General features: G+C 38.7%; 2 protein-coding genes across 8 annotated transcripts in view; one reads left to right on the plus strand and one right to left on the minus strand.

Moving 5' to 3' along the window:
• tle2b (TLE family member 2, transcriptional corepressor b) overlaps positions 1-13,534 on the plus strand; it is an 87,279-nt gene extending 73,745 nt beyond the window's left edge. For all 4 annotated transcript variants that reach the window (XM_073862297.1, XM_073862299.1, XM_073862296.1 and 1 more), the window contains 12 exons: positions 777-911; positions 1,530-1,583; positions 5,102-5,260; positions 5,375-5,516; positions 5,591-5,759; positions 5,864-5,941; positions 6,035-6,284; positions 6,358-6,605; positions 6,692-6,839; positions 6,921-7,071; positions 7,316-7,392; positions 11,559-13,534. In XM_073862297.1, coding sequence (XP_073718398.1) covers positions 777-911; positions 1,530-1,583; positions 5,102-5,260; positions 5,375-5,516; positions 5,591-5,759; positions 5,864-5,941; positions 6,035-6,284; positions 6,358-6,605; positions 6,692-6,839; positions 6,921-7,071; positions 7,316-7,392; positions 11,559-11,666 — 1,719 coding nt within the window. In that variant the 3' untranslated portion in view covers positions 11,667-13,534. The remainder of the gene's footprint in view (positions 1-776; positions 912-1,529; positions 1,584-5,101; positions 5,261-5,374; positions 5,517-5,590; positions 5,760-5,863; positions 5,942-6,034; positions 6,285-6,357; positions 6,606-6,691; positions 6,840-6,920; positions 7,072-7,315; positions 7,393-11,558) is intronic.
• Positions 13,535-14,372: 838 nt separating this feature from the next.
• The window catches only part of tle2a (TLE family member 2, transcriptional corepressor a), a 39,372-nt gene continuing 30,441 nt past the window's right edge, over positions 14,373-23,303 (minus strand). For all 4 annotated transcript variants that reach the window (XM_055217843.2, XM_055217844.2, XM_055217842.2 and 1 more), the window contains exons 10-20: positions 20,511-20,555; positions 20,246-20,407; positions 19,800-19,920; positions 19,247-19,452; positions 19,084-19,163; positions 18,668-18,917; positions 18,328-18,575; positions 18,098-18,245; positions 17,425-17,575; positions 17,262-17,338; positions 14,373-15,144 (exon numbers count right to left, since the gene is read on the minus strand). In XM_055217843.2, the coding sequence (XP_055073818.2) occupies positions 15,037-15,144; positions 17,262-17,338; positions 17,425-17,575; positions 18,098-18,245; positions 18,328-18,575; positions 18,668-18,917; positions 19,084-19,163; positions 19,247-19,452; positions 19,800-19,920; positions 20,246-20,407; positions 20,511-20,555 (1,596 nt within the window). In that variant the 3' untranslated portion in view covers positions 14,373-15,036. The remainder of the gene's footprint in view (positions 15,145-17,261; positions 17,339-17,424; positions 17,576-18,097; positions 18,246-18,327; positions 18,576-18,667; positions 18,918-19,083; positions 19,164-19,246; positions 19,453-19,799; positions 19,921-20,245; positions 20,408-20,510; positions 20,556-23,303) is intronic.

Raw genomic sequence — 23,303 nt, forward strand, 5'->3', positions numbered from 1 at the left:
GTGTGCATGTGTATGTACCTATATTTAAGCACTGTTGGGTTTAAAAGTAACGTGAATTACATAATAATATAACTTTTTTGAAGTAACGTGTAAAGTAACGCTTTTCTTTTTAAATGTACACATTAATATTTTAGTTTTTAAAAAAAGTAATGCAAAAAGTAAAGCAAAAGTAACTTAAAAGTAACTTAAGTATTACTTTTCATGAAGAGTAACTAAGTAACGCAATTAGTTACTTTTTTGGGGAGCAACTTAATATTGTAATGCATTACTTTTAAAAGTAACTTTCCCCAACACTGTATTTAAGAGACCTTTGGGGACGGTTTTCTCCCCAGAGGTGAGATAAATCTGGCAAAATGGTCCCTTAGTATGTCCTTATTTGTAAAAACACTAAAATGCTACATGTCCTGTAATGATTAGTATATAGGGTTCGCCTATAGCAGTGTTTTTCAAACTGGGGGCCATGGCCCACGGGGGCCCAAGATTGTGCCAGGGGGGCCCCAGTTTTATGACATTTTATAAAATACATTAAATTATCATGAATTCTGTGTAATTAAACCTTTAGAACAATAAGGCTACTAACCAACAGCAATATGTTATAAAATTTTCTTTGGGGGGCCATGAAGGGATGCACCATATACAAGGGGGGCCGCATGCTGAAAAAGTTAATATAGTACTTACATTTAGCTGTATATTTGTACTGTGCATTATGTAACTATATGGATAGGTCGCTAAATGCATGTGTGTTAATACTGTGATTTCTCACTCTCTGGTTGTAGAGTAAGTCAGTATCATCAACGGACAGTCAGGTCACAGAGGATCGGCAAGGCCCGTCGGGGTCGTATGCCTCACAGACGGGAGGCGATGCCAAACGAAGGCGTTGTGATGAGAAAGACGTCCTTCCATCACACTATGTAAGTCACAATGATCACACTTATCTCCGTCAGCATGCATTTAACTGCTTACTGAAGTTATACAACTGAGATATTATTTTCCATGGATATCAACAACATGCTAGAGATATTTCGTACACCTCATATAATATAATGTAATATTCTTCTCTGGAACACTTGACAGTTTTTTAGGTTCTCTGCACTTTACATCCCATACATACATATAAAGTATACTGTCCATGTGTGTTGTGAAGAGTCACAAGAGCGAGTAATTGGGAGATGATGTCACTACTGGGTGATGTCAATAGGAACATCAGCCCATGATCACATCAAAGCCCTGTTGCCATGACAACTAAGTGCGTTGTCACCCCCCGATTCACAGAGATGGACGAAAGAGGAGTGTGAGAGTGAGGCGTGTGAGAGAGATGGTCAAGGTGAAAGACAGAGAGAAATGGAGCAGAGGGTTGCGGATGGGGGGCAGACTTCCCCTGCTGTGACTGGTGAAATTAGATGCAAAGGGAGGGGGAAAGGGGGCAAAAACAGGACACTGCAATATTGTACATGTATGTATCTGTTAGATATGTCCCATAGGGGGGTTTATTTTTATGCCTGTTTTGTATGTTTGTGTGTGTTTCACAGGACAGTGATGGGGACAAAAGTGAAGACAATCTCGTGGTAGATGTTTCAAATGAGGTGAGACCATATTTATTTAAATTATTCAAACAAAAGACAAACAATTAACATTAATTCGCTTCATGACATGTTTGTATTATGCCTAATATGTGTACTGGTATGGTAAAATCTGATTTCTGGTCACCATGATATAAAAAAATAAACAATTATTGACGTAATATTTTAACATACTTTGCATTCAGGGATGTATAATTTTACACGTTTCAATAAAAAATGTGTCACATTATGAGGTAAAATAGGTTGGATATGCATTTTGCGAAGATTTGAAGGATTAGTTAAAAAAAATTATACATTTTTTACTTGACTGACTTTATGCAGAAGACATATATATGTCTTCTGCATAAAGTATATATAAGTATATATATGTATATATATATATATATATATATATATATATATAAGCTTTGAGCCCTCCCCTCGGACAGCACGCCATACCCTTCGCTAAAACTAAATTATATTTAAGGGAGAAATCGTAAATAGTGATATTATAAATTATACCTGATTAGTCACTGATCCTAATAACATTTGTATTTTATCCGTCAACACGAAATATCAACAACAATACTGAACGAAAATTTCCATTGGTTTATTAAATGTTACTCATATCGTAATTGCTGATAACATCATACAGGCAAATCAGTATTGTTTATTAACCGCCGAGCAGCTGGAGTCACTCAGGACCGCAGCGTTTTTATTTATTACGTGACCCCACTGCATAATTGCAGCATTTTAAAAACAAAAATATCAGAATTCATGCAACATTACACCAAGCATTACACAAGAAAATCTCAGCAGTCGTTTTCTCATTTAATGCGAGTAAACAGAGTCTGACATAATGAGATAAAGAGAGCTAGAGAGAGCAAATAGATGAGGCCTTGTTGTGATGAAATCCAGATTAATAAATGTGTGTGTGAACTAATTAGCAGTGTTTGCTATGGCAAGCTTAACTCTAATAATTTTTATACTTAACTTTGGCCTTTGCTTTAACATGCATAAGTAAGACTTTAACACGAAGATGTGAATGAGACTTAATTTAAATTCTATTACATGTACAACTTTTAACAGATAGACAATGGGTATTGCTCGACAGCCGGTATTGCTCGATAAAAGCAGTAGTTCACACTATCGGCTATCGCCTGATACTTTAACTCATTCCCCGCCAGCCATTTTTTGAGAAGTTGCCCGTCCGCATTTTTTGTGATTTTCACCAAAGTTTCACAAAATGCCTTCCAGGAAAATGTTCTTCTAAAAATATATAAACATACAAATATATCAAATGAACAGTGTTGGGGGTAATGCATTACAAGTAACATGCATTATGTAATAATATTACTTTTCTGAAGTAACGAGTAAAGTAACGCATTACTTTTTAAATGTACATATTAATATTTGAGTTACTTTTTTAGAAAAGTAATGCAAGTACTTTTTACTTTAAAGGGGGGTTTAATGGTATTTCAAGCATTCTGACTTATTAACACAGTTATAGAGTTTTTTCCTCATGCTAAACGTAGGCAAAGTGTCAAAAAAGCAGTTTGAAAAAAGCGGACTATTTCTGTGCCGAATGCACTTCGCCAGGGTTCGTACAAGTTTCGGAAAGTTTTTTTCGATTACAGGTCCAACTGACGTTTCAGGGGTTTTCGATACGTATCCCCCGGAAAACCCCGCCCACCCGTCAATCAGCGGGAAAGGCTAGAGCTTGCACATATTTTATCACGCCACTTAGCTTTGTTTAATTTCAAAACTTCAACAATGGCACGAAAGATGAAGTGTGTTTTTGGATGTAAGGAGAAGAAATCCAGCCTTATGAAAACAATGGATATAGTTTATTATCCGGGGTAGCAGCAGAATTTTGCGTATGTGTTTGATGCGCTGGATTTTCCCAACCGGGTCACGAGTTGCATGCGGTACGTAAGACTTTTGTCTTATGTTGGAAATAGGCGCGTGCATATTATATAAATGACACGAACATGTAGTGAATCATAAGTTATAAGTGTTGTATAGTGTTGCATGACTCGTACTCGCTCCACCCGCGGTAGTAACTCCTCCTTTCCCATGCTAACTTTTATTTTCCAGTTTTCAGCTCAGCAACATCGGTTTTGCATTAAGCTAGTCTTAATTTAAAACCCTATTTGGCTGCTATTAGTGATGCACCAATATAAAAAAATTCTGGCCCAAATCCGAAAATTTAGGATTCACTTGGCCGAAAAACGAAACAGAAGCCGAAAATGGCTTCTTTTGAAAACTTTAAAATGTTTAACTTTTCTCTGTAGGCCTATATTTGCTTGAATTTAATGAATCTGAATTCTGAAACACAGAATGGCAGTGCATGGGGCTATATTTTGCAGTTGCATGTAAATCATTCTTTTTTTCTTAATTTTAAATTGCTTTGCAAAACAACAGTGTAAAAACAGCAGTAGAACTTAATCCAAACTTAAACTGTGAAAACTTAGTCTGTTTAGTTAAACACATGTGCAGTGCTATGCACATTTTAATGTAATACACACTATATACACACACACAGAAAATCGGACTGTTGTTTATTTAAGCAAACGTGGCAGGTTTCTTTTAAAACGATGCTTAGCTTTTTTTAACTGACATATATTATTGTTTATAATGTTATATATTAAAACAGAATAAAAAGGTTACATTCTCATTATGAATTTAGCACGTATGAAGATAATTTCATCATTTTTACAACGCAATGTAAGCCTCATATTAAACATAACAAAAGCATTCGTCTTGTAACTTAAACGGATTTGAAATGATCATCACATAGAGGGACAGAGTCAAGTGAAATCTGCTTAAATCAGGGGTAGGTTTTATTTCATCTCAAATCTAAAATGGTTTGTGCTTTCTATCATTTAAAACAATCACAGCAAACAGCACAGGCAGGGTTTGTCAATGCCGCTCACAACGCGAGAGATAGACTATATGTGTGCCTGTTGCTCAAGCGCGGGGTATGTGTGCTTGTCAATGACGGACATTAAATCGGCGGAAATCTGCGCGGAAATCTGCGGACGCCAATTCAGTTTTCCCCTGCTCAAAGCGCCCCAAACGACTCCGGATAAAAACACAAACGTAACATTACGATGGGTTCCAGTGTCAAGAGCGCTTCACTTCATGCTTCCATCTCCTTTTCCCTCTTTCTTTTTCTATTTTTAGCCCCCGAAAGCTTTTTGCTTTATCCATCATTCGACGACAACAGTGTGCGTACTGTGACAACTGTATGTACCTGCGCGCTCACGGCGCCGGCGCGCCCGCTTGAGATATTCCATTATAATCCAAAATTCTATTATGGAATCTTATGAGGGCGCCTACTCTAGCCTGTTTGTAATCTAAAATGTTATATAATGTTGAGGAAATACAGAAATGATTTAGAAATGCACAACAGCAGCTACATAGAAAATACAAACAAAAAAACGGATTTATATACCGGCATATAGCGCATACCCACTTTTTGCGCCACTGTATGCAAATATATGCAAGTACCAAATTGTCTTTCTCTCTTTCTTCGCCAGGAGGCTTCCTCTCCGGTGGGCAGTGTTCCTCTCTCTCCTCACGGGAACGGTTTAGACCGAGTCCCAAATTTAAGGAAGGAGCTCCCACTGTCCCCCAGTCCCCCACCAACTACCCCACCACACAGTCCACCTCCTGGCAAGAGCAAGGACACAGTGCAAGTAGGAATGTTGTAATACATATACCTTGATAAAATCAATACCATGTAATGCACTGTAGGTCACATGTGTATAGTGATGCTTTACTGTAAAACTTGTCTATCTGTTTTTTGGCAGACAGAGAAGTCCCAGTCGCCCTCCTCTAAATCGGGCAATTCCTCTCCTTCTCGCCATGACTCCCTAACCCCTGGTCCACCTGGGCCCAGCACTTCCTGTTTACGCTTGGTCAACAAACCGGCCTCCTCAGCGGATCCTTTGGGTGCGTTTTATATCTCATTCGCCTGACTATAAGTCCTATAAATGTTAAAATGAATAACGCTGCCTGTTTTTTAGCCCTGCGGAGTCCCCTGACCATGACACCCGGTTCTTACCCGACTCACTTTGGGGTGGTGTCTCACGCTGGGCTCAATGGAGAGCTTGCCAGTCCGGGCGGGTTCGGGGGCTCCCTCACGCTCTCGCCTCAAATCAATGCCGCGGCCAATGCCTACACACGCAGTCCTATGGTAACAGCACACACTTTGTATTGGAAATGCATTAACCAATCCAAGTACCTAATCCAGGTAACTACTTTATACATGAATGTTGAAAATTTTCTATGAACTTACCGGTAGCGTATGAATCCCGTTCACATCTTAGGCCTTCAGGGCTGTCCTCCTCACTGCCCGGTTCCACTGGTGGAAAACCGTAAGTTTATTTTCTTTCTGTCACCTTCAGTATTTTTTGGGTGTGCACACAAAACATCACTTTTAACCAAACTTACCTTCTCTTTCTCCCAAGCGCTTACTCGTTTCACGTGAGTGCAGATGGTCAGATGCAACCTGTGCCCTTCCCTCCCGATGCCCTCCTCGGTCCGGGTATCCCTCGACACGCCCGTCAGATTCACACCCTCAGTCATGGTGAGGTTGTGTGTGCGGTCACCATCAGCACCTCCACGCGTCACGTCTACACCGGTGGCAAAGGTTGTGTCAAAGTGTGGGACATCAGCCAACCAGGCAGCAAGAGCCCAATGGCCCAACTGGACTGTTTGGTAAGATCTGAGACTCTCTTTGTAGCTAGACTTCATAGTCGTATCTTTGATCTCGATCATTTTACCCAATCAGAACAGAGACAACTACATTCGCTCCTGTAAGATTCTTCCTGATGGGCGTACCTTGATAGTCGGGGGCGAAGCCAGCACGCTGTCAATCTGGGACTTGGCCACGCCCACTCCACGCATCAAAGCCGAATTAACGTCCTCGGCTCCGGCCTGCTACGCTCTGGCCATCAGTCCAGACAACAAGGTCTGTTTCTCCTGCTGTAGTGATGGAAACATCGTGGTCTGGGATCTGCACAACCAGACGCTTGTCAGGTATCTAAACACTTTTGGCTGAATGTTCTTCATGTGTGTTTGAAGTTACTTTTAGAGATGATGTAATGTTGTATCTTCATATGTAGGCAGTTCCAGGGTCACACAGATGGAGCCAGTTGTATCGACATCTCCAACGATGGCACCAAACTGTGGACCGGAGGTTTAGACAACACAGTGCGCTGCTGGGACCTGAGAGAGGGACGTCAGCTCCAGCAGCATGACTTCACCTCACAGGTACTGTGGCCAATTTTGGTGTATTTGTGTTTTGTCGAATCAGTCTGGCGTCTATTGATCTGTTTATTTGTGCACACACAGATCTTCTCTCTTGGTTATTGTCCAACGGGTGAATGGCTTGCGGTCGGGATGGAGAGCAGTAATGTTGAAGTGCTGCACGTCTCCAAACCGGACAAATACCAGCTGCACCTTCATGAGAGCTGCGTTCTCTCGCTCAAGTTTGCCTACTGCGGTACGCCTCATAGCTTCTTGTGTTATAAAATGTTATAGAGATGAATTGTGACACAATGATTTCCTGGATAATTTGCGGTTTTTAAAGTACTCTACCCATCCTGTGTATGTATATAGGCATTTATTATTAACACTGTCTTTAAGTTTAAAAGTTTAAAACCGTACGAATAGCATTTATCTTAAAGTGATTTTAGAGGTAAAGCAATGACTGATGATGATGATGTTTCTATGTGTGTGTGTTTAAGGAAAGTGGTTTGTAAGTACAGGAAAAGACAATCTGCTCAATGCATGGAGGACACCATATGGAGCAAGTATATTCCAGGTGTGTTTGGAATTTTTATTTTTTTCGGAGCCCCAAGTTCGTATCCCAGCTCGTGATCCCGTACCCCTCTCTCCACCGTGTACTTTCCTGTCCTTTAATTACATACTATCTATCATATAAAGGCAAAAATAACTTAAAAAAACCAAAAAATCTTTGTCTTTGTATGCTCTTAGTCAATTGTAACTGTGAGTTCACACCACACTGACTTTCTTACTTAGTATTTTTGTCTTGTTTTTAGTAAAAAATATCTAAAAATTCTTAAATCAAGATGTATTTTCTTTATGAGGAAATGACCTAAAAAAGTCTAGTTTTTAGACAAAACATATCAAATTTAAAGGAACAGTATGTAGGATTGTGGCTAAAACTGGTACTGCAATCACACAACTGGTGGCCAATACACAACATGACAACATAAACATCAGTTGAGAGCTGCAACTCCACTTTTTAAATGACAATATCCTGGCTGGACTGCTGTTGTAAGTGATATAAGTTTTTGAAATGAAAATGATTTCTTAATGTCTAGTGACATATCAGTGCCATTTTATGATTAATTGATATAAATTTCTTACATACTGTTCCTTTAAGTGAATTTGTAATTAAAACAAGCAAAAAAATCTTATTTCATTAGCAGATTTGTTTTGTCTAAAAACTAGACTTATTTTCTTAGGTCATTTGCTCATCAAGAAAATAAATCTTGATTCAAGAATTTTTAGATATTTCTACTGAAAACAAGACAAAAATACTAAGTAAGAAGTAATTTTGATGCGTCAAATTCACGTCTACTGCGTCTAGTTTGCCGTTTGAACATTTTGAGTTTACTCGCTTATTCTAGTCATCGAGAAATTCACGCAGAAATTTGCGTCATGGGAGGGGCTTCTGCAACTTCCTGTAATCACGTCACTACTAGAGCAAGCGCCTGATTTGTTAACGCGGCACGTTTATTCCGTCAAAGTTAACATTTTTGAACGCACCGTTTCTCGCTGCACCGCTCAAGTCGCACCATTTGCACGAACTAGACGCACAAATGAGGCGGAATCGCGTCTACTGCGCTGCGCTAAAAGCCTCATTCGCACCGCGAGACCTCCAGACGCACGTCAACGCGTCTTCATGTTGACTGAACATTGAAATCACTCACGCTTGACGCCTCTACCACGGCTGGTGTGAACGCACCATAAGAGTGTGGTATTATTGTAAGGTTTTGGCCATGTTTACTGCACTAAAAACAATGATAATGCGTGATTTTCTTCTGTCGAGATTTTCTTTGTGTCACGAACCATATTTTGCTGAATGTTCAAGCTGTTTTTTCTTTATACTCTTTGTGTTGTAAACTCTAAAAGTACAAAAGCACAATACTGTGGTTTTGTTTTCTTAGAGATGCACTGATATATCAACCTATAATTGGTATCGGCAGATAAAAGCATTATTTCCCACAAAAATAGGGAGAAAAAAGGAATCAGAACTCACGCTCTGCACTTCTAGGATTACTAGTAGTAGTAAAAAAGGCAACTATTGGTATCTATTGTATCGATAGGTTCATCCAAGTAATCATATTTCAGTATCTGCACAGAAATTTTGTGTCAGTACATGCCTAATTTTTTAAATCACTATCCACTTTATTAAAGGGATAGTTTGCCCAAAGATGAAAATTACCCCATGATTTACTCACCTTCATGCCATCCAAGTTACATATGAAGAGTTTTGTTGCAAAACGAGATAAATCCATTTTTTAACATTTTTGTCAAAACATGTTTATTATTATGTTATCGTGTTATTATTTTGTTTTATGGTGCTACTTAGCTGTATTTTTTAAGTTATGAAGGTTTAAATCAAAACAAACCAACTGCAGTTGCATTGAAATTAATTGGAATGCACAACCAAAAAATGAGATTTCTGAACAATTAAAAAAACTGTGGTTATCTCGTTTTGCAACGAAACTCTTCATATGTTTATCCTTTTTTCATACGAACACATATTCAGATATTTTTGAAAATGTCCTACCAATATTTCTAACGGATTATAGGGTCCAGCTCCTTCAAGTCCAAGGAATGTGCGTCCATCCATCCCCAGTGTACGAACTTTTTTTAAGTGACGTACAGGGCTGTGACGATAAATCGCGTGTCCCATTTAAAAACACCTGTCTGAAATCGATTCTGATTCTGTGTTTCATGCGCAGCTTGTGCGTGTACTACGGCGTTTTGGTCAGTAGGTAAGTCCTTATCAATCTAAAATCATTATGAGTCTGAGTCGTTTATAACGTGCATTTAAAAAAAGCAACACTCGTCGAACAATCATGAAAATACCTGAAACAATTAAAAAAACATTTTCTTATAAACATTTCCTGTAATAGCGTTTTGTAATGTTACTTCTTCTGTGGCACAATTGAAGTTTCTGCACGAGAGCGCCCTCTGGCTTTTGGATGTTCAGGGATTTCACCGTAATTCAATACAATTCATTTATTGAGAAAACATGCGATTAATCCTCTGTCCATTTGATTGGACAATGGCAAAACTCATATGACGCACTAATCTATATAAATAATTGGATTGCGCATGACGTCACAATTGTGAAGCCATCGCGCCGCCATGTTGGTATGCCGAAACATTCTATTAAAACAATGGACGTTATCAGATTTTAATGATAAAACACTACTTTACTAGTCTCCGTTTTTATATCTAAAGTCTCCCTGTACATTACAACGCAAATGGCCTAATCATCTACATAGTTTTTTACTAAATGTTGTACATTTTGCTTTTTAAACAGTAAATTACTATACATTCATCTTCATTACAGTATCAGATCAGCGGACAGACGGCAGCATATTTAGTATTAATGACAAACGTGCTCATTCTGAAATCTAAATCAATAATCATGCTTTGTACCATATGTGCATGCAATCATTTGTAATTATGTTATCTTTACAAGTTACCTAAACTTATTCAGAAAAATAACGTACCCGTCTCATAAACAGAATGAACACTCACCTTAACGTTTTTTATAAATCCCTTATCCCGCCCGATTAAAACATAAACATTGCAAATAACACCAGAAGTAACCATTAAGTTACGTACACATAAAAATTTATTTTGTGTGACTGATACGCTGTAAACCGGATGAATTTAGATCATGATTTTGAATGTAAGTCAGTGACGCCCTCTGCTGGTTGGGCTTACCAAGATGGCCGCTTGAACTCTGCACTGGTTTCACCTCATGCCATTACGTTAAGCGTTCTATGCGCAATCCAGTCATTTATATAGATCAGTGATGTGACGTCAGGTGCTTTTCTGCAGGCCACAAAAAACACAAAACGTTCGGCGCACATAAGCAGTGTGCATAAACAGCGCGCATAACGCTCACTGCACATAGAAAATTATTAAAAAAAGATCTGTGTGATTGGCCCCTAAGATGGCGCTGTTACCGGAAGCTAGTTAGTTTAGTTTGTAAAGTTTTACATTTAGATATTTCTCTTACAAAATCGCATTGATTACCCTCAAATGGCCTTTATGGCCCTGGAGCCATGTGGATTACTTTTGAGAAGGATGAATCCACATTCTTGAACTTGAAGGAGCTGGACCAATATATTCATTGGAAGAGCTTAGGACATTTCCAAAAATATCTAAATGTGTTCGTATAAAAAAGATGTGTAACTCAGATGGCTTGAGGGTAAGTAAATATTTTTGGGCTGAAATATCGCTTTTACACTACTAAGCCTTTTGTGTTTCATAAGAAGCATGAGGGTTGAGAAAGTGTGCATGTATTTTTCATTTTTTAGTTGATGTGTACCTTTAAATCTATATTTCGCCTTCCAAAAAATAGTATAGCAATTTCACATTACTCTTGGGCATCGCTCACTCTCTTTCTCTGCTTCTTTGCTCACTCTTGAGAATGCCTCTCTTTATTGTGCTACACAATTAACACACCGAAACAAAAGCCCATCTGTATGCAGACACGAAATGTCTGTTTATCGAAGTCAACCTAAAAAAGAGCAAAACTTGTTTTTGAAACAAGACGCATGATGTAGCTCACTGACTCGCCATTTGTTTCACTGATGCGTGCTGTTGTCGATTTAAATTCGAAAATGGTTTCACGCCTCTAGTGACACAGTGAGATTTAACTTGATCTTATCATTATTTGTGAATCTCATTTTCTCTCTCTCTCTCTCCTTCTAGTCTAAAGAGTCCTCGTCCGTGCTAAGTTGCGACGTCTCCCCGGACGACAAGTATATTGTAACGGGTTCTGGGGATAAGAAAGCCACAGTGTATGAGGTGGTATACTGAATGCAGAAAAGAGGGATGGATAGACGGGAACGGGTGAGCAATACGCAATCATGGCAGCAGCGGCAAGCAACCATGGCTCTTCTGTTTGCTGTGTGCTATATACATTCTGGTGCATTTATCCCATCCAATCCCCTTTGTTTTTGATAGTTAGACAGAGGAAGGCAATGGGTTTGTTGCAACTTATTTATACTAAGCACGGTAGGAATACATTTCTGTATGCATCAAGAAGACCCTTGACATAATGCAATTGGCAAAATTTGTATATCAGGCTAAGCTAACCAGAGGATACTGAGTGGGATGAGTGGTATCCCATGATGCAATTATCAACAGTAAAGAAGCCATATGTAAGAAAAACACTTAAATACAATCAAAAACTAACCTAGTGCGTTCAGGGTTATTTTGCGATAATTACTGTCTATTATAATGATTATTTCACGGCTACTTATAAATATGTAAATGGACTGAAATAATGATTAATGATGGTGAAATTACTTGATTATGTGACAAAATCATGGAAGGTGTACGGTGTATGAGATTTAGTACAAAATATTTAAATGAAAACCACCAACTAGATATGTTTTGTTATTAAACTGCAATAAATGCATACTGTATAATCTCTAAATGTGCTATTTTTGCAGTTTATGGTGTAAATACTGCCTAGTAAGCAGTATCTAGTGTTTGATTCCAAACATATAGCAAGTTAGAGTTAATTAGCGCAGAGAAAGCCACATAGAAGACAGTGGGTATTTAGGGATTGCCTACTTATAGATACACCAACACCAGACAATCATTTCATTACCCTCAAACTCCCTCCATAATAGGGTGTAGGCAAGACAGCGCATCACTTCCCCTAAAAAAACGAACCGTTCTGAAGCTCACGTCGGGGCGTCTCCGGTTAAACACGATACGGGCATGCAAACAATTCTCTGCTCTCCAATTCAACCCAATTAGACATTCATGTGGCAGATCCCAGACTTATTCTCCAACCCGCATTTAATTTTCCTTCTCCCACAAGCTGCTGTCTAATGAGGAGCAAGGCTAAAACATGCAGGAGTCTTGCTGCATATATTTACAATTCATTTTAATTCCCGTGGATTATCATAGGGATGTACTTGTTTTCATGTGATTTAATTATTAACTTTGAATATTTGGGTTACCAATTGTATGAAAAAAATGAAATATTAAGGTGAAAGTGTAATGCGACCTCTACTCGCATTAGTTTGATTAAAATGTGAGAGGTTTAAATACAGGTCCCTGGTGCACACCATGAATAAGAAGAGCTGTGGTTGCCAACTTGACCGGGAAATGTTCAAGGATGGATTCAACAGGATTTATATACCACATGGGAAATATTTTTTTTCTGTTTTTGATTCTTTTGATCTATACTGCTTTTTCCCCAATCCTCAGATTGTTAGATGAGTCAAATTATGTTTTGCTTGTGAGCTTTCCAAACTAAAGGAAGAATTGTATAAAATAGATTCTTTCATTTTTATGGCAATAGTAAGCGGTATTACTACAGTGTTTTGATCAGTCTGTTATTACTCAAAATGTCCAATGTGTTCTTTTTCATAAATTGCTGAATATATGGCTGCTCACAAACAGCGGGCTTTGTCTTTTGTTTCAAGATGGACCGTCGTACTGCACGATCTGTCTTTGACCTCATGTTATCAATAATATCTGTATCTATATAATCTTACGTTACACATTGTTTCTATACTGAGAACAGCGTACACTGTTTTTGTTAAAGACTGTTAAAAGCCAAGGAACTTTTTTCCAAAGGCATCGCTGTGATATCCCCCTGTAGCACTTCCCATGTGATGTAAAAGATATGTATACATTGAAAATTAAACTTGTGTTCATCTTGTCAAGTTGTGGTCTTTAGTCAACATTTGTGAAACACACGACACAAAAATACAAATGGTAGAGGCAGTGTAACTGTGAAAATCTTGTTGCTTGCGGAAACAGGTTGCTTGATACCAACTGACAGGTTATTGAGAATTTTCATATCCGTAAATGTAGCACGGTCATATATCTTAATGAAAAATCAAGCACTTGTCATTGCCAGACACAGTTCATGTTACAAAAAATATCCTTATTTCTTCTTATACTGTATCAGCATTTATATTTATAGAAGCAACTTTTAACCCCGGAGTGGATCTATTTGAAAAGTTCAAAGCAAAAATCCAAACTTAATAGTTTACACGTCCCTTTTTTTCTTTTGAACGGATCAAAATCTTAAAATTCAAACCCAAAATTTTATCTTATGCCATTTTTACCCACATATCCATACAAATTGAGCTATGGCAGCACTTTGCACATGCAGAAATAAGAAATTATTGTACAAAAAATAAAAATGGCATAAGGGGGTCTAGACATAGAAAATATTTAAACCCAAAAATGTTTATTTATTCTTTTTGAAACAGCTCAGGGGTTTGGAGTTGCCTTTATAAACCATATAGATACAGTGAGAGAGTAAAAGAAATGGAAGACCCTTTATTTATTATATAGGAATAAGCCGCATGTAAAGCGATATTTCTTGGTGTCTAGCATCGATCAAAGAAAATGGCAATGATTGTTTTCAACAGGTTTCAAACACTACAAAAATAGCAAACACAAATTTTGAGAGCAAAGGTTGCATCATGGAACGTTTAGTAGTATAAATCTCGCAGTGAAAATTTTACACCGATAAAAGTAACAGCGAGCGTCTTTCGGCTTTTAAACAGCTTTATTTACAGTTCATACATACCAAGTTTGCGACCAAACAGTCGAAATAAATTTCAACATGCTCCAACATACAGTATTCATGTGAAAGGACATTAACTGAACGTCTTTACAGCAGTTTCCCTGAAGACACATTAAAATCCAGATCTTTGTTCAACATCAGAGCCCATCATATACATCATCCATACAATCATAATACAGTCAGTACATGGAGGTGAGCTTTTGGAAACTTGATCAATGAAGTTATTCCTTTAGGTCCCGTCATAACTCACTCATACGCCGCGGCTCCATAAATTGTCCATTTCCGTGAAAAGGCTAAAAAAATAAGATTTCTTTTACTATTATATTCACTACAGAGGTTTCATCTTGTTTAAAAAAAAGAAAGATAGAACAAGAAGATAAAGAGAAGGTCTTTGGAGAATATCCATGTTTTCGAAGCTAGACTACCAGCTTTCTCACAGCATTAAAAAAAACAAACAACAAAAACAGTCTGATCCCAGGGCTCATTGTTCCAAGCGGCATTCCGACGAAAAGTATGGCCGTCTCGGAGTCCATATTTATGTCAGTGTCCATCAGAGGCAAAATAAAGAGGGATCCGATCTCCGTCAGATTTTTTTTCGTTACGAATGTCGATCCGGACACATTCAGTTTAGTAGATGACTTCATACACAGTAGCCTTCTTATCTCCAGAGCCAGTGACTATGAACTGGTCATCAGGAGAGATGTCACAGCTGAGGACCGAGGATGATTCCTTAGACTAGAAACAAAAAGGTATAGGTGTTAGGATTTAAGTTGTATGTGCAGCTCCGGGATCAGTATTTGCGAAATGAATGCTGACATAAACAATATAAAATGAAAAGTTGATCTGATGCAAGATCAGTAATATTTTTGGGACTTAAATAGCTTAAACCTGGGTTTGGGAATTGCAGTTGGTTTGTGAGTTGATGAAAAAATGTAATTATTAAATAATAAAAATGTGTAAAATATTGAAATGAAGAGTTTGGTACCAAAACGCAATAAAAGCTTTTTAAAAAGAAAAAAAAGGTTGCCACCAAAATCAGTATTGTATCACTTCAGTGTTAAAAAGTAAATTCTTCATTTTAAGCAAAATCCGATAACCGCCATGTTATTCTGTCATCTGTTCGCCCTTTTTGCGGGAGTAATTATGAGTTTATATGGACGCAAACTAATATTATGTCGGAGTCCACTGCTTGTTTAGCAAGTAAACATGCTGCACAGTGATTACGATGTACGTGTGTATGTAAGAGCTTTCTCTGAATTTTCTGCGCAATTGATGAAATAGGATCGCGCAACTTTCACACGCTTTCAAAACGAAATTACGGAGATCAGCCGCTTTAGTTTTATCAATGAAAGGCTAAAAATAGCGCTGTTCATCGTATGTTCACGCCAGAAGTAAAAAAAGACATAAAACTTGTGTTTAATACCTCAGATTAGATAAATGGGCGGAGAGAAGGCATGTGGCTGTTCGAACAGATTCAACCACATGTGCGTTCCGCAACTCCAAAGCGATCCGATCGAAAGTGGTTTCGACTACCTCTGGATGTGGTTGAAAGTGGACGAGCTCAAAACGTTTTGAACACCCTTTACACCTGGCATTAACGTCGTCCACTTGTGATCCAATCGACGAAAACGCATGTTAATGCCAAGTTTTAACAGCCTCTAAATGAATATAACATGGCAAAGATGAATGCACATTTATATATTGATTCAATAGATTTCTAGCATTTTGAAAAAAAAAAAATTTAATGAATTTATTGAATTTTGCAGAAAAAAAATAATCAGTTTTTATAATAAATCTTTAAAAATTCTAATTCATATTTTGTTTTTCAATGTTATTATAACCTAAAGATGCTATGTGAAAGTTTGTGAAAGACAATAGTAGTTTTCATCTTATCACTTTCTTGGTATAGAAAACACGTTTTTACCCGAATTTTTCAAAATGGATTTATTGCGTTTTGGAAACAAACTCTTCAAATGTAAATAATTTTAAATAAAAAATCTAAAATACTAAAAAAAATATATTTTCGGTGCACAAGCAAGGCGTGTGGACCAACTCCACCCAGTTTGCCGCTTTCCACGTCTCCTATTGAAAATGATCTAGACACTAGCGACTGCCGCATACAGTGAGAAACGCCCATTACACTACATTACAATACATCAGAATATAAAGAACCCATGCAAAATGGACAGATACGTTTTATGTGGCAATAAAAATAAATGTTTTTGAAGTTAAAAGTGCTATTAAATTATTTCAATATTTACTCAAGGGGTTTCGGCTTACAAAAAGTTTGAAAACCCCTCAACTATATTTTCTTACTGTAGCACAATTGCTATAGCTTTAAAACAGCAGTGCACAGGCCATGAGTTTAATCCACAGGGAACACACATACTGATAAAAAGAAATAAATACATATATACACATATATAGACCCTTTAACTGTTTGTACACAATGATGACGTGGCAGCGTATGCGCGCGCATTTAGGCAACGGAAGTATGGTAAGAATCAACAGTAAAGCAACACAGAAAAAAGTTATTTTAAAAAGTTGACTATCAACTTTTTCAACACAGTTACCAGATCCGTGTACTATAGACATTAGCAGATGGCCAAAAAATAAAGTTGCCAGATACATATATACGTATATTAGTATATTATATTAGTGCAACCAAACGCAACAACCAGACCATTTGATGCTGGGAAACAGTTTTTATAAAGAGTTACTAACACGTTAGAACTGATGGGGAATAACACCACTTCTGTTGCCAGAATGCGCGCACAGGCTATTTGATCATGTGGGCTGTAAAAGGGTCTATAATTAACTAGACACCACCTTGTCCGAACACAACACAATACCTGGAATATGCTTGATCCATACGGAGTTCGCCATGCATTCAGTAGATTATCTTTGCCTGTGCTTACAAACCATTTACCTGTAATAATAAAAAAGAGATTTTAAATTTCCAAACAGACATAATTTTCCATAATTTGCAGTGTCGAGTAAAAAACGTCAATGTACCGCAATAGGCAAACTTGAGCGAGAGAACGCAGCTCTCATGAAGGTGCAGCTGGTATTTGTCCGGTTTGGAGACGTGCAGCACTTCAACATTACTGCTCTCCATCCCGACCGCAAGCCATTCACCCGTTGGACAATAACCAAGAGAGAAGATCTGTGTGTGCACATGAAATATTAAAATTAACTAATACCGAAAATAGAGGCCAAGTACTTTAAGGCCATCACTGTTCATGATATTTTAATACAGGTTAAAATCCCCATTTGCACAAAAAGAACAGACCTATTTTGTGTGCCATAAATTCATTAAAAATCTAAAAAACAAACAAATTTACATCTATAGCTAAGATGTGGGCATTTAGAGATACTCTTGTATTGTTGTAATGCATTGCTTTCTCTTAACATGAACCATCTGAGCTCTGAACCAAAGCATTTTCATCCACAAAAACGCCGCCCATTGAGTGTTTGTTTTTTGTTTCGTCTCATTTTCTTTAATCTCTAATGTTTTCCTGAGAAAAGTCTCTAGGGAGTTTTTAAGCCATGCCATCTGGCACCAACAAACACTTCACGGCAAATGTCACTTTAATCCCATTTCTCAATTTAGACGACTAAACTTTTAGAAACTGCAGCCATATGATTGGCTTGTAATACATTCGCAAAAATAAACACTGTGCTGTACCTGTGAGGTGAAGTCATGCTGCTGGAGCTGTCGTCCCTCTCTCAGGTCCCAGCAGCGCACCGTGTTGTCCAAACCTCCGGTCCACAGTTTGGTGCCATCGTTGGAGATGTCGATACAACTGGCTCCATCTGTGTGACCCTGGAACTGCCTACAAATGAAGATACAACATTACATCATCTCTAAAAGTTCAAACACACATGAAGAACATTCAGCCAAAAGTGTTTAGATACCTGACAAGCGTCTGGTTGTGCAGATCCCAGACCACGATGTTTCCATCACTACAGCAGGAGAAACAGACCTTGTTGTCTGGACTGATGGCCAGAGCGTAGCAGGCCGGAGCCGAGGACGTTAATTCGGCTTTGATGCGTGGAGTGGGCGTGGCCAAGTCCCAGATCGACAGCGTGCTGGCTTCGCCCCCGACTATTAAAGTCCGCCCGTCAGGGAGCAGCTTACAGGAGCGAATGTAGTTGTCTCTGTTCTGATTGGAGGAAAGAGTCAAAATCAATTAGACAAACCCCCCATTATACACCCCAAGTTCATCCTTGTCCAGTTTAGGTACACGACTCTTACCAAACAGTCCAGTTGGGCCATCGGACTCTTGCTGCCCGGTTGGCTGATGTCCCACACTTTGACACAACCTTTGCCACCGGTGTAGACGTGACGCGTGGAGGTGCTGATGGTGACCGCACACACAACCTCACCATGACTGAGGGTGTGAATCTGACGGGCGTGTCGAGGGATACCAGGACCGAGGAGGGCATCGGGAGGGAAGGGCACAGGCTGCATCTGACCATCTGCACTCACGTGAAACGAGTAAGCACTGGGGGAGAGATAAAAACTAAGGTCAATGATAAATCAAGACGTAAGTGCTTTTTGGTATCACGCAAACGCTATTCTGTGCGTGTTAGTTTTGGCAGTCAAACCAAAAGAATGAAAACAAATATTAAACGCAACCAAGTTTGAGAAACATTAGCAGAGATACTTACGGTTTTCCGGAAGCTGCAGATTGCAGGCCGGCGGGTAACCCCGGTACTCTCATGTGGGGGTGAGGAGACTCATAGCCCACCTTGAAAAGCAAAAACAATGATTAGATGAACATTAAACAGTTTTATAAACACCATAGAGATGCACAGATAGCGTGTCCCTCACCACGGGTGAGCGTCCGTATCCGGCCGCAGCGACTGCTGCGGCGGCAGCAGCTGCGGCTGAACCGTTCATCTGAGGAGAAACAAGATGGAGACCCGCGCCATATCCAGCAGCTCCCGCCAAATCCCCGTTAACTCCCGGTGGAGGCAGTCCGAAAGCACCCGGAGGGTAGGCGCCCTGCACCGCTAACGGATTCCTCAGACCTAATGCTAAGAAAGTCAGAAACAGAAAGTTCATAAAATCTTTTCTAATGTAATAAGGGCTCAGATTTACATTTTAATATATACTTCACCTTAAAAGGCGAGCATTTGATTTTGGGTCAGCATTGTGTTTTTTTGACCCATATACTATTATTGTTGCATAATGTCCTCTAGGTTTTTTGTTAAAGAGCATGCAAGTGCATACTGCACAGTAAGCTTGTGCTCACTACATTGAAAAACCACTACTGCCCTCTGCTGGCTGAGTAAACAAGAAACCCTTTAATATAGACATTCAATCCTGGTTGTATTAAACCGTCAAATTGAAGACTAAGACTATTGGGATTACACGATCATACCAAGAGGGTCAACGCCTGGTTTTCCGGGGCGAAACTGAGGTGGGACGCTGGGGCCTGTGGTGGACGACTCTTGCGACATGGGTGTGCCAGGCTTCATCCCCGGAGTGCTGGACTTCTCTCTCTGAAAGGTCGTAAAGCACATTTGCACACATTAATTATTCAAGGACGGTATAGTCAATGAAAAGCGAGAAAAAGATGCAGCGGTTGCAAGCTGAAACTGTCTGTATTTGCGTTTTTTAAGTGACTGGCAACTAAAGCGAGAACTGCAGAACAAAGTGTGCGTGTGTTGGGGGGGAACTGTATGAAAGTGTCCTTGAAAAGCATGCATGTGTTAGTTTTGAAAGCGGAGGGGTGCAAAACTAGTTTGATAAATGAGATGCTTGCGCATAACTTCAAAAGGTGCTTGTTTGCGTGTACATGTGTATGCGTATATGTATGTAATGTACCGGTGGGGGCTCTTTGCTGCGTGAGGGGGAGGCGGCGCTGCTGGAGGAAGCCAGCGAGGTCGGGCTGGCCTGAGGCAGAGCTTCCTTACGGGAAGGGGGGAGTTTATCTAATCCGTTCTCTCTGGAGGAATAAGACTGCACGCTCCGTGGAGAAGAAGGATCCTGAGGGTGGAAAACACACACAAAACAGGATGGATTAATTAGGGGAAAACGCGACGCTCAGATGGTCGGCCAGGTTTATAGTTTGTCGTTAAAACGAACTGACCTCATCAACGACTAAATTATCGTCACTTTTCTCCGCGTCACTGCCCTAAAACAAAACAGAGGTAAAATGCATTTTACGTAAGGAACGTAAAGGAAGAGTTCACCCAAAAATGTATATTGTCCTCATTTACATAATTCCAAGCTTTTACTGGAAAACACAGAATTGTTTTACATATAATTGACATGAGAACAAAATGACCAAAAACATAATGCAGACCAGACCACTAAAGTTTTTAAAAGTCATATGATAGAAATAAAAACATATTGGGGCGGTTTCCTGGACAGGGCTTATCCTAGTCCCAAACTTAAAAGCATGTTTGAGCTGATGTTATTTAAAAACACCTTGTATTGACATATATTAACATATATCAGTGCCATTGTTTTGTCTTAAGATGCACACCTGTATTGTTTTTTGTAAGGTTTGTTCGTCAAAACTACTTATGATGCGGGCCAAACTTTTACCCCTATTTTTACCTTTTTTTTTTTACCTATTAAATATACTATTATGTTATAACTTTGTTGTTTTTGCTATAGGTCATATAAAAAAACATGCATTTTAAAAAATGATACACACTTCTGTATCCAGAATTTGCCTTTTAATTACTGAAAACTCATATTTTCTTTAATATTTCAAAATCAAATGCAGTTTAACACTGCAAGAGCCAAATGTTAATAGTTCAACTAGGAGTACCTTTGCATGCACAGAATAAGCAGATAACTATCAAAAATCAGCTTATTATAAAAAAACAGTGTTGATGCGTTTACATGCAAATCAATAAACCGGTTATGCAGACAACTGCGTTTACATGGGACTTGGAGATTTGTCAGGTTTCTCGCAGGTAGTGACGTCATCGCCTATAGTACACATAATAGTCGATTAAAAAGTCGACCGCATATCTGTTTTAATATTGCTTTATCTCTTTTCTTGCCTCCAGAACCTGTAAATATAACATCAGTTTTTATTTTCGCAGTTTCTCTGCCAACTGCTTTAGTAGAGCAGAGACTTTTATGCGTTGCTTTGCACTTACTTCCGCGTCTGATGTTCATCTTTCACACGCAGAGACATGGACAAAACCGTGAGAAAAGCCAGTTAAGGTGTTTACATGCCACGCGAAAATCGGGGTAATGAGCAGAAAACTACCTGTACCGATCGGTTTTTGCTTACGCCGTTTATGAGCTTTCCCCGATTGAAGAAAACCGTTTGATGTGTTTACATAAACCCACGTGTTATCAGTTTATTTAGCATAATCGGCGTAAGACTGTGCATGTAAAGGCACTCTATGAACACTGCACAAAAAGTGTAAGTGTAAATAATAGCTCTTAAACTTCTTTTGTTTATAACTGTTTAACTTTCATAAATCGTTATATTTCAAGTATACACAACATATAGTCAGTCAGTCTTCACCTAATGACTAAAACCGCACTTCCTGTTTTCTTTATTAATATTTTAAAGATATATAGGCTAGACCGCCTTTTCATTGTACACTACAACCGGACACGATTGTTAGAGATTGTTAGTGGCAGTCGTAATGAAATTTCAGGTTAATCGTAAATCTGTGCCAACATAGGAGAAAAGCTCATTCCAGCGCAAGAACCTTTTGATCTACAAATATATATTTATACTGAATAATTACTTGTCAGTAATCAATCGTTTTTTTAAAGGATAAAATTTTTATTGATAAACAAAAAATAACTCATAATATTCATCATAGCATAGCATAGTCATAGCATTGATTTGTGCCAAAAATAAAATAGAATATTCTTTGAAAACCATTGTACGGGGACTATAACTTATCATTTAGTAGTTTTTTGGGAAAGAGTGACCACAATCAAGTGGCGGCCAGTGCTTCCGAAAAACAAAATGCGTGTTCGGATTGTCACTTGTGTTGCTCGTCATGTCAAAATGTGTGTTTGGTGCATTATGGGAACATGTGCATCGCGTGTCATGTCAAAACACGTGCCTGCCGCACACGCATCGAAAGGGTTCATGATAGATGTTTATATCTCTTAATTAAAAGTACATTTTACTTTTTTTTTTAAATATACCAATTTTCCAGCTCCCCTAGAGTTAAACATTTGATTCTTACCGTTTTGGAATCCACCCAGCTGATCTCCGTGTCCGGCACCAGCACTTTCAGCATAGCCCAGCACAACTCATTGAATCTGATTAGACCATTAGTGCTAAAAAATAACCAAGAGTTTCGATATTTTTCCTATTTAAAACTTGACTCTTTTGTAGTTACATTGTGTACTAAGACTGACGGAAATTAAAAGTGCTGATGTAACATGGTGGCAGCAGGCGTAGTGATATTACGCACTGCCCGAAAATAGTCAACTGCCATTGAAAATAACCAAGGGGACTATTTTCAGGCAGTGCGTAATATCACTACGCCTGCTGGCGCCACGTTACATCAGCAAAGTCATTGATTATTACGCCAATTTGAGTGTATAGTTCCTAGTCATAACTGCCTAAAAAAATCCCAACTTTTAACTTTCTGTCGCTCCTACTACACGATGCATCCACAGAATAGTCAAGTTTCAAATAGGAAAAAAATCGAAACTCTTTGGTTATATCCCAGCGCGATGCTAATGGTCTAATCCGATTAAATGGATTGTGCTTAGCTATGCTGAAAGTGCTAGCGCCAGACCCGGAGACCAGCTGAATGGACATCAGAACAGCAAGAATCAAATCTTCAACTCCAGGGGAGCTGGAAAATGAGCATATTTTCAAAAAAGGTGGAATGTCCATTTAACACTAAACTCTGATTACACTTAAGATTAAGCGAGTATCTAG

This window comes from Misgurnus anguillicaudatus, chromosome 23, assembly GCF_027580225.2.
Source record: "Misgurnus anguillicaudatus chromosome 23, ASM2758022v2, whole genome shotgun sequence".
Lineage (NCBI taxonomy): Eukaryota > Metazoa > Chordata > Actinopteri > Cypriniformes > Cobitidae > Misgurnus > Misgurnus anguillicaudatus.